The 12,121-nt window shown below is 37.3% G+C and overlaps 1 protein-coding gene across 6 annotated transcripts in view; it reads right to left on the minus strand.

Moving 5' to 3' along the window:
• Positions 1 to 12,121, minus strand: part of PTPRZ1 (protein tyrosine phosphatase receptor type Z1) — a 212,489-nt gene that overhangs the window by 25,865 nt on the left and 174,503 nt on the right. For 4 of the 6 annotated variants that reach the window (XM_049893859.1, XM_049893861.1, XM_049893862.1 and 1 more), the window contains 4 exons: positions 10,842 to 10,933; positions 7,873 to 7,958; positions 4,312 to 4,332; positions 4,049 to 4,145 (listed from right to left, as the gene is read on the minus strand). In XM_049893859.1, the coding sequence (XP_049749816.1) occupies positions 4,049 to 4,145; positions 4,312 to 4,332; positions 7,873 to 7,958; positions 10,842 to 10,933 (296 nt within the window). The remainder of the gene's footprint in view (positions 1 to 4,048; positions 4,146 to 4,311; positions 4,333 to 7,872; positions 7,959 to 10,841; positions 10,934 to 12,121) is intronic. The other 2 variants (XM_049893863.1, XM_049893860.1) reach the window with 1 other exon arrangement.

Below are 12,121 nucleotides of genomic sequence, written 5' to 3' on the forward strand. Positions count from 1 at the left end.
AAACCAAAAGAGACCTACATAAATGGAAAAACATACCTTGCTCATGGATAGGAAGACTCAACATTGTAAAAATGGCTATTCTACCCAAAGCAATCTATAGATACAATGCAATCCCGCTCCAAATACCATTACATTTTAAAATGAGATGGAGAAACAAATCAGCAACTTCATATGGAAGGGAAGGAGGCCCTGGATAAGTAAAGCATTACTGAAAAAGAACAAAGTGGAAGGCCTCACACTACCTGATTTTAGAACATATTATACTGCTACAGTAGTCAAAACAGCCTGGTATTGGTACAACAACAGATACATAGACCAATGGAACAGAATTGAGAGTCCAGACATAAATCCATTCACAGATGAGCAGCTGGTATTTGACAAAGGCCCAAAGTCAGTTAAATGGGGAAAAAAAAGTCTCTTTAACAAATAGTGCCGGCATTAACTGGATATTCATCTGCAAAAGAATGAAACAAGACCCATACCTCACACCGTGCACAAAAACTAACTCAAAATGGATCAAAGACCTAAATATAAAATCTAAAACAATAAAGATCATGGAAGAAAAAATAGGGACAATGCTAAGAGCATGGCATAAACAGTATACAAAACATTACTAACAATGCACAAACGCCAGAGGAGAAACTAGATAACTGGGAGCTCCTAAAAATCAAATACCTATGCTCATCCGAAGACTTCACCAAAAGAGTAAAAAGATTACCCACAGGCTGGGAAAAAAATATTTGGCTGTGACAATTCCAATCAGCATCTGATCTCTAAAATCTACAGGACACTGCAAAAACTCAACAACAAAAAGACAAATAACCCAATTAAAAAATAAGCAAAAGATATGAACAGGCACTTCATCAAAAAGACGTTCGGGTGGCTAACAGATACATGAGGAAATGCTCACGATCATTAGCCATTAGAGAAATGCAAATCAAAACTACAATTAGATTCCATCTCACCCCAGCGAAGCTGGCATTAATCCAAAAAACACAAAACAATAAATGGTGGAGAGGTTGTGGAGAGACTGGAACACTTACACATTGCTGGTGCGAATGTAAAATGGTACAAGCACTTTGGTAATCGATTTGGAACTTCCTTAAAAAGCTAGAAATAGAACTACCATAGGATCCAACAATTCCACTCCTTGGAATATATCCTAGAGATATAAGAGCCTTCACATGAACAGCAATACGCATATCCATATTCATTGGAACACTGTTTACAACAGTAAAAAGATGGAAGCAATCAAGGTGCCCATAAACAGATGAATGGATAAATAAATTATGGTATATTCACACAATGGAATACGACGCAATGATAAAGAACAACGATGAATCTGTGAAACATCTCATAACATGCAAGAATCTAGAAGGCCTTATGCTGAGTAAAATTAGTCAGTTGCAAAAGGACAAACACTATATGAGACTACTATTATAAGAACTGAAGAGAAAGCTTAAACACAGAAGAAAATATTCTTTGATGGTTACGAGGGTGAGGAGGGAGGGAGAAGGGTATTCGCTAAATAGATAGTTGACAAGAACTATTTTAGGTGAAGGGAAAGACAACACACAATACAGGAGAGGTCAGCACAACTGGACTAAACCAAAAGCAAAGTAGTTTCCTGAATACAACTGAACACTTCAAAGGCCAGAGTAGCTGGGATAGGGATTTGGGGACCACGGTTTCAGGGGACATCTAGGTCAGTCGGCGTAACAAAATGTATTAAGAAAACATTCTGCATCCCACTTTGGTGAGAGGTGTCTGGGATCTTAAGCGCTAGCAAGAGGCCATCTAAGACACATCAATTGGTCTCAACCCACCTGGAGCAAAGGAGAATGAAGAACACCGAAGACATATAGTAAAGATGAACCCAAGAGACAGAAAGGGCCACATAAACCAGAGACTACATCAGCCTAAAAAGAAAAACTAGATGGTGCCCAGCTACCACCGATCACTGCCCTCACAAGGAACACAACAGAGAATTCCTGAAGGAGCAGGACAGCAATGGGATAATGCAGACCTCAAATTCTCATAAAAAGACCAGACTTAATGGTCTAACTGAGACTAGAAGGACCCCAGAGGTCATGGTCTCCAGACCTTCTGTTAGCCCAAGACAGGAACCATTCCCAAAGCCAACTCTTCAGACAGGGTTTGGACTGGAATATAAGACAGAAGATGATGCTGGTGAGGAGTGAGCTTCTTGGCTCAAGTAGACACGAGACTATATGGGCAGCTCCTGTTTGGAGGTGAGATGAGAAGGCAGAGGGGGACAGGAACTGGCTAAATGGATATGGGGAATACACAGGGGAAAGGAGGAATGTACTGTCTCGTTAGGGGGAGAGCAGCTAGGAGTACACAGCAAGGTGTGCATAACTTTTTTTGTATGAGAGACTGCCTTGATTTGTAACCTTTCACTTAAAGCACAATTAAAAAAAAAAATGACGAAGTAAATACAGGCCAAACCATGACAAAGTTAAAGATAATTCTCGGATATTCATACTTCTACGACAGTAGCAGTCCACTTTGGTATAGGGTGTGTTCCAGAAATAGATGTACGGCAATGGAACGGGATACCAGGGCTGGGATACCAGGCAGTCCTAGGTCTGTATTTTGGCTCTAATATTTTTAGATAGGTGTTACTGAGTAAATTTTCCAGGTTGTTTTTACTTAACTCTAACATAGGACTGTTATTACCTATCTTGCCAGGTTGTTTCAGGGATTAAAAAAAAAAAATGTATTTAAAGTGTTAGGCACGTAGTAAGAGTTCAACAAATGTTAATTTTCTTCCCTTTATTAACTATGTGGTAGGGAACCCTGGTGGCGTAGTGGTTAAGTGCTACGGCTGCTAACTAAAGGGTCGGCAGTTCGAATCCGCCAGGTGCTCCTCGGAAACTCTATGGGGCAGTTCTACCCTGTCCTGTAGTGTCGCTATGAGTCGGAATTCACTCGATGGCACGGGGTTTACTGGGAGGGAGGTTTAAATTTTAGCATGTGGAGGGAACAATCTAACAGCAATTTCACCCCGTCTAAGGAGCAAAAAAAAAAAAAAATTTTTTTTTTTCTTAAGGAGCAAGTGAGTTTTTATGTGCAGTTAACGTACTTGTTTCTGTGGAGGAAGACAAACATGTAGCTGAGCCTCCTACTAAAAAAAAAGAAAAAAAAAATTGGTGTAAGCCCTGTAGAAACAAAGGTGGCATCTGTGAAAACTATTTAAGAGAACCTGATAATAAAAGGGAGAAGCACGCAGCTGCATCAGCTTCTAGAAACTAGAATGCAATGAGAATCTTAATAACCAAGCTGATAATACCATATTCATCTGAAGCAAGAGGGGCCCACCGGGTAGATGAAGAAGAATATAAGTAGAAGTCTTAAGGGGAAAAAAGAAGAAAATGAAGATGAATTTCAAGAAAAGAAGAGGGAACAGATGTACACAGGAGGACGAGGTGCTTTAAGAAGGTGAAAGAAAGACAGCAATTTCATAGAAAAAAAGAAGTAAACGTGTATTAAATAAAACAGCCAGATAGCTGCTCTTTGAGAAGAAATGAGGGAGAACAGCCGAGAAAACAAAGGGAAAGAAGGAATGGAAAGAAGAAATGGAGAGAAGAAAGTCAACCAATTCTTTATAAGATCCCAGGAAGAATGGTAAGAAAGGGAGGAGAAGAGTAAAAGAAAAAAGAGGAAGCATATTTAACTTGGTTAGCAAATTCACATAAAATTAGGTCAATCCTAAGTGAAAGTAAGATCATGAAATATAAATAAATAATGACAGAAGCCACAAGAATAGCTGTATAGTCCATGAGCTGGAGGAAAGCACTGGATTAAAATTTGACTTTGTTTTGTTTAAAAGAAACATATGTCAAGAACTGCAGAACGTTTTTGTTTGAGTGATATAAGGCTATGTATTATCTAATCCAGGTCTTGTTCCCTGATACAAAGGTCATGGAACAGCTATGCTGAGGTCTCTGTCAGCTTCAGGTCACCATTTAAAGGCATAGTGGTGACAATGATGATAAAGTCAGAGCTGAGTTGAGCCTATACTTACAGGCAACGATATTAATATATCGGTTCTTGTGCTTGTTGTCTGGATGGTTGGAGCTGTCTGCTGTAATACCTAAATCAACAGTACAGCTCTGTACCTCCTGGAAAGAAATTGTAGGGATATCATTTTAATGCATATTCTTTCAAACGCAGTGCCTTAAAATGTGGATGACAAAAGAAACACAATAATCTATTTTAAAAAGTTTTTTTTTTTAATCTTATATCTACTTGTTTGCTAATAGATAATGCAGTGAAATAATGCCTTACCTGGTAAAACTCTTTCAGTGTCTAATGAGGGAATGAATGCCAAAAAAGTAAAGAAATCAAATTCCACAGCACACGACAAATGAGAAAAAAAAGCGTTCGTATTAGGTTTACAATGGAAAACTACGATCGTGCAATAAATACATTTGTCAAATACTAACAAAACAGAACGTTTCAAACAGTTGCATGCAAATCAAAGCATCTAACAACTTGGAACCTCACAATTACTTAAAAGAAAAAAGAAACACTTTTAAAAGGAGACGGTGGTATAACACTAAGATGAGTTTTTAAAAAATGCAGATGAGAAAAACCACATATTTCATGATAAGTTTTGGCTTATTAGTTGAATTTACTAATTTCCAAATATAATTATATTTGACCCCTACAGCACTATCTGAAACTTTTTTTTTTTGAACAATTTTAAAGAGTAAACAGCTTCCTATTAGGTGGTTTGTAACAGGAGATGTACAGGTATCAAAATATTGAAAAAAAACTTCCAAAATTTTTATTATACCATGTCATTTTGAAATAAATTTTATGTATGGTTTTCTATGTATTTAATTAGTGGGCCTTTCTTTTGGTTTACACTTCAATGGGTACGAAAAAAGTTATTTCTGCCAATTCTCTTTTACAATGAATTAAAGTCCCTTTTAGAGATGTTTTCTATCTAAACATATTAGTTTGGAATTTATAATTATTTATTGTTATGATAATACCATGAAATTATAAGATTATCTCTGGTAATGTATATAACCCCAAAATGCTTCTGATTCATCAGTAAATGGCTCAGTCTCTCTCCAAACATGCTTTTAAGGCCACTTTCCAACAAGTCATCTGACTCCAGACTTAATACATGACGACTTAATACATGAACCACTTAAAAGGTATAGAATTACTAGTTATTAAGCAGCTAATTATTAAGCTAATGAAAAATTTTCTTGTATTAGACTATGAGTTAAGAACAATGGATTGAAGAAAAAAACTAAGTAAAACTGTGAGGTTCTTTGATTAATTTAATTACTATGAACAGCTTAATAATATTCAAAGTTATTTTAGAGCTGTGAAAACCATGAATCTGTCTTTTGGGCACGTGCCGTTTGTGACTTTTAAATCATCTATTTTTACTTATGGTTTTTAATACTTGGAAGATTAGATGCGGTCACTATTTCAATTACAATTTTATTTGGTGTTAGCCTGATACTTCCTACAAGTTAACATGGCATCACCAGTAACAGCTCGCTTCTGGGAGGAAAAATGGTTCACTATTTTAAAGGTGTTATTCTTCATACTAGTCCACTTTACTTAGGGTTACTTCACACTGCTTTCTTGGTCAATGTAACTATGATTTAGATTTCTTTTAGGATTAAATGCATTGGTTTCTATTATTTTAAATTTGGTGGGAAAAAACCCAGCACACTTCTTTTCTTTTGATTTCTTAAAACTTCCCAATCTCTGGCATTTTCCTTTTCTGAGCATATCCTGAAACCAAACCCACACCACGCCACAGTAGCTTACTGTTGCCACTCCTGGGTGGCAGCTGCTGTATAGTGGGCAAAGCAGACCACCGTCTGATCAGACTCAGTGCCCAATGTGCTCCAGAGAGGGGGGTCCACAGAGCACCTGGAGGGTAAGGGAGGCAAAAAGGCAAAGTGAAGCTTCCTAGAGGGGAGCAGCCAGAGGGGAGGCTGAAGCTGGCTTGCCTGCTGGCAGGATAATGCAAAAGGCATGAGCTTTAGAATCACAGATGTGGGTTTGAATCCCAGCTCTGCTGCTATTTATCAGTTGTTAATTAATGTCCCTTAAGTTTGATTTGGGAGCCCTGGTGGTGCAGTGGTTAAGAGTTACAGCTGCTAATCAAAAGGTCGGTAGTTCAAATCCACCAGCCACTCCTTGGAAACCCTATGGGGCAGTTCTACTCTATACTACAGGGTCGCTATGAGTTGGAATTGACTTCATGGCAATGGGTTTGGTTTTTAAGTTTGATTTGAGGAGCCCCGGTGGCACAGTGGTTAAGAGATTGGCTTCTAACCAAAAGGCTGGCAGTTCAAATCCACCAGCTGCTCCCTGGAAACCCTAGGGGCAGTTTTATGGGGTTGCTATGAGACACAATCAACTGGAGAGCAATGGGGTTTTTTTTTTTTTTTTTTTTTTTTGGTGGCACAGTAGTTAAGTGCTTCGCTGCTAATGAAAATGTCGGTGGTTTGAACCCGCCAGCCGCTTTACAGGAGAAAGATGTGGCGGTCTGCTTCTGTAAAGATTTACAGCCTTGGGAACCCTGTGGGGCAGTTCTACTCTGTCCTATAGGATCACTATGAGTCAGATTCGACTCAGTGGCAGTGGTTTTGGCTTTAGTTAAGTTTGATTTCAACAATAAGAATAGAAATTATAAATACCTCCCGCAGTTGGGTAAAAGTTGAATGTAGAAGCACAACGATTGGCAAATTATGGAGTGCTCACTTTGTTGTTGTTAGTTGCTGTTGAACCCATGTGTGCATAGTAGAACTGCTCCACTGGGCTCAAGACCGTGACCTTTCCGAAGCAGATCACCAGGCCTGTCTTCCAAGGCCCCTCTGTGTGGGTTCGAAGTGTTGGGCTGGTAGTCGAGTGCTTAAACGTTTGTGCCACCCAGTGAGCCCTACGTGTGGTGCTCATTAATGGTAGCTTTTATTTTTTGTGGTTGTTATTGTTAAATCAGAGGAGCCCTGGTGGCGCGGTGGTTAAATGTTCAGCTGCTAACTGAAAGCTCAGTGGTTTGAATACGCCATCCACTCTGTAGAAGAAAGACGTGGCAGTCTGCTGCTGTAAAGATTATGGCCTTGAAAGCTTGTGGGGAAGTTCTACCCTGTCCTATAGGGTCACTATGAGTCAGAATCCACTCCGCAGCAACAGATGTGTTGTTTTTTTTTTTTTTTTTACTGTTAACTCTTGGCTATGACTCCCTATTTAAAAAAATCTGTTTAATTTTGATTATTAGTTCAGTAGGCTATGGCAATGTGCAGCAAATATCTCTACCCTTGATATCTAAGAATATTTTAACTGGATATTTCTGGAAAATTTTCACTGCTTATGAAGTTCAAATGTTTTCTTGGAAACGCGTATTTTCTTGAGATGTGAGTTTACCTGGTGTAATAAAAAAGATTATCTAAATGCTTTTGTATTTATACTGGTATAATACAATTAAGGGTTTGTATGTATTTGGGCTGAAAACCATGAAATTTAGTAGTTTAGTATAATTTATATAATTTAGAAAATGAAAAAGAATCAGTGCTATTAAATCAGATAAAAAATGAATACTATAGATCTGTATTTTATGGGTGAGAATTAACAGTGATGTTTTTACTTTTTTCACTAGTACAACTTGGCTTTGTACAATCAAAAACCAACTTTCTAAATTATATGACAATAAGCAACACATCTCCTAAGCACATGAGCAATTATAGAACTAATGTTTTCTCTACAAATGCAAGTGCTGTCAATGCCTGCAGGTCAAGAAACAGCCTACTGTTGCTTCTTTTAAATTTACTATTTCCTATATTATTTAAAGTAGACATACTGAAATCATACCTCAAATTCTTCAGTAAACCCACTACTTGCATGTAAGTCGGCAACATGCTTTGGAAAGTGCTTTATTGGAATTGCTCCAACATCATCTAAGTGAATTAAATACAAATTGTATTAGAAAGGATGATAATTCAAAAGAAATGATGGTGCCTATCATTTATAAGGAAACCCTGGTGGTGCAGTGAATAAGAGCTATGGCTGCTAACCAAAAGGTCAGTGGTTCAAATTCACCAGGTGCTCCTTGGAAACTCCATGGGGCAGTTCTACTCTGTCCTATAGGGTCGCTATGAGTCAGAATGGAATCGACGGCACTGGGTTATTTTTTTGGGGGGGTTATCATTTATAAAGTACCTTCTTCTAAAACAACTTCAAAGTTGATCTCTTCCTATAATCCCGATTCTGAAGATCGTGAAAACCTGCACTTTAGAATCACTGCCTGAGACTGAATCATTGGTCAATGAAACATTAAGCAACAATTAACAATTTTTTCTAGATTTACTCTTACTCATAACCTGCATTTTAGAAATCTGATTTGACCAAGACTCTCTTTTCCATTCATACTCTAAAGAGAAAGGAAGTCACTTTGAATGTTAATTTAAAATACTACCAAAGCCTCATTTCTTATCAATGGAATGCAAACTTTTATGGATCACTTTCTTTCATGAATGGGAGTTGCATGTAAAATGCTGGGGAAAAAACGCGTAAATAACATTTTTAATTTTACCACGGAATAGGCATAATATACAGTCCGACTTCACTTTCATAAAATTGTACAGTTTAATGCCTTACAGTCAAATAGTCGGATGTTTACATTAAAAAGCATCTTTTCCTTTTCTCTACAAATAATAGAAAACATTTCTATGTGGAATATTCATTAAAGGTAATGTCAAAAACCTTTGGGACTTTTAATCTGTAAAATTTCAGGAATTCTAACTTGAAAATATGCTATGTAAACAAAGTCATTTGAGCTGTTAATTATTGTGAAGGGGCCAAATTATTTTAACTGGCTCTGATTTTTTTTTTTCTCTCTCCCTGCAAAGGCATTCTAAGATTAAACATATTACTAGTTCACAGTGTGCAATTTCACAAGCGGTTTCTCTGACAAGGGAACATCAAACACATTGCAGTAGAAACAGTTATTTACATCAACAGATGTTCAGCATTTAGGCCATCTAATATTTTTAAGCTTCAGTTACCAAGAATTTATTGACTAAAAAAAAAAAAATAGAATCCATCTGTTCTTTCTCTTAGGTGAGTGGACGTGAATACTAAAATTGAATTAGCCACTCAAGCTTAAGAAACACTAGATAAAGGTGTAATTCCGTTTTCACACCTACGGGAGGATCTTGCCCAGAAGTAGCTCCTATAATTAAATACAAAAACAGAAATAATTTGTCACACCTAAATCATTAGTTCTTCCAGTAAATGTCTTCAAGCCCATTGATATTATCCCACAAGGCCAACCTCTGTTCACAAATAGGCTGACTACTCTTTATTTACAGTCAGGGATTATTTTGTAATTTCTTTTATTAATTGGACTGCAAGTAAGTGAAAGGAGCACCTTTTCATTTTTCGGATTTAACATGAAAGTGTGCATACTCAGGTGATCAGGAGTGAAACTTTGAGAGCTGAGCAGGTGACAGGAGGAGATGCCCTTGAAAAATGACAGCATCATTACTCTTCTCACATTCAAAATGGAGGATTTTGGGTTTCCTGGACAAGGTCTTGATTGTGGATTATTTTATTTGTTGCTAATAACAAACTATGTTGGACTCTGGAAAATACTGGAATTGATTTGCATACCCATGTTTATGGGGTGTGTAGAAGAAATATGTTTGAAAGTGAAGGGGATCAAAATGCAACAGATAACAGCTGAGAGTCTCAAAATTCTAAATATGCTAATTAGAAATGGTGCGCCACTAAAATGTACAGCACTTAATAAAAAGGTAGAAACACAGAACAGTGGTGGTCAAGAGCCATGGTTGATAAAAGAGCAAAGGTACTTCTAATTTCTATAACTTTTGAAAGCTCTCAGTTACTTGTTGTACTTTGATTTTCTTTGCTTTCAAACGTACCTCTTCCGCATACCCCGTAAGCAGGGGTATACAAATTCCAATATTACCTAAATAAACGCTTCTCTCTCTTTCTATCTCATTCTATCATGAGATTGCAGAAGATAACAGCATCTAGAACTTGGGTCTCTAGTAGTAATATGTAAATACAGACAATTTAAAAAGAGGCTGCTGTAAAATCACCACGTAGATGAATTTCTCCTTTTGTACTCCTTGGTTTGGTGATTCTAAATGTCCTTGTTTCATCCTATATCCTACAGTACTTTTTACTGTTAACTTATCAAATTTTGATAAGAATAGTCAATATTTTCCCATTCAGCCACTTAACATTTTGACTTTAAGTGTCTCAGTCAACCATTCATTCTTTGTGCTCATGTTTTTCTTCCACCACTACTCCCACTGTTTCATAGTTCTGTTTCTTTCCTAATGGAGTTAAGAAATCCTTTCTGACATAAACTCAGGTTACCAGAAAGGATCTGGACTTTATCCTTATTTTTGTTATTTTCTTCTATCCACACTGACTGCATTGATTTAGCATCATTCTTCTTGTTCATGTTTCCATTAATGTCTTAGACATCAGTGAAAGTCACCATGATTCTTAAGTAATTTATTACTGTTAAAAAAAAAAATTTTTTTTTTTTATAAATCTTTGTGTCCTCTAACATAGTGTTCTCAAAGATTTGTAAGTTATTTAACAGTATCATCTGTATAGATAAGAATGTTCAAAATTAATGAGAACAGGGCAAAGTTGACATCTGATGTACTAAATATTTTGGGCAACATAAATATTTACTAACCTACGGTGTGGCCATTTGCAAAGCACCTCAATAAAAACAAACTCCAACATTGCTTTTCATTCACCATCTAACAGTTATTCACAGTTACATTTTAAGCTATTACCTGAAATTGGAAAGATAGGTGTCGGGGGTGTGGATATGACTCGAGGAGACGTACTGTCCTCTAGATAAAAGTGTGCAGTCTGGAAGCATTTCCTGGAGAGAAAAGAAAGCAATTTACACTACTAGCTGCCATGGATAATAAGACAATATCTAAGCTTCTTGAAAATTATGACAGAACTCTAAAGAATTAAAAAAAAAAAACCCAGAAATCAACATCTATTTTAACAACAGAGAAGATTTTAAAGAATCATTTGGACTCCAAATTGATCTCAGCTTCACCTGTACCAGAAGCAGAAGAGCGAGGAGATATCAGACATGCTGAAAGCAGAAATGACATCTGAAGTTCTAGTTGGTACCAAAAAATATTTTGCTGTGATAGGATCTACAATACCCTAGTTGTTTTTTCCATTGTGGCTGTATTCCGATGTGTCCTGCCACCTTGTACAGCACCAAAGTGCAAATGAAAGAATGTTCAAAGCTATTTTCACTCAACGTCCTTCTGGGCATATTCGGCTGCTAGCAAAAAGGCAGCAAGCTATGACTTTGCAGAGATGAAATTTCACAGTCGGAACATTTTGATGAAAAAAGAAAGTAGAACTTAAGCGAGGAAATAACAAGCATATAACCAATAACAGGGGTGACTTTCTTTCCAACAGATGCTAGCCTTGTCGATGAGGGTTTTGAGAATGAATACAACTGGAATCAATGATAACTAGGACCTGCAATGTCACCTGAATCTATCTGCATTCAGATAACAAGAGTAACAGCTGGTAAGAGCACACTACGAACTATTGAGAAGAACAAATAAGCAACTGCTGATACAAAGTAGAGGCAGTCCCTGGGTTATGAACAAGATCCATTCCTAACTGTGTCTTTAAGTCGAATTTGTAGGTAAGTTGAAACGGATGCATATAGTTCTTATTTAGCCTCACTTTAGTGCAAGAAAGGAACACTGGTGGCACAGTGGTTAAAGTGCTCAGCTGCTAACCAAAATGTCGGTGGCTGGAAGCTACCAGTTGCTCCGCAGGAGAAAGACGTGGCACTCTACTTTTACAAATATTTACAGCCCTGGAAGCCCTACAGGGCAGTTCTACCCTGTCCTACAGGCTTCCTATGAGTTGGAATCAACTCCACAGCAGTGTTTTGTTTTTTTTCCTGGTTAGTGTAAGAAAATGCTTGAAGGCTTTTCAATGATTTAAAAGCTGCGAGTGCGGCCAGTGAAGCTGACTGTGTTGAAGAATTAGTTGTGAGTAGGGGTTGGTTCAGTTTTTTCAAAGTGAG

This window comes from Elephas maximus, chromosome 8, assembly GCF_024166365.1.
Source record: "Elephas maximus indicus isolate mEleMax1 chromosome 8, mEleMax1 primary haplotype, whole genome shotgun sequence".
In the NCBI taxonomy this organism is placed as follows: domain Eukaryota; kingdom Metazoa; phylum Chordata; class Mammalia; order Proboscidea; family Elephantidae; genus Elephas; species Elephas maximus.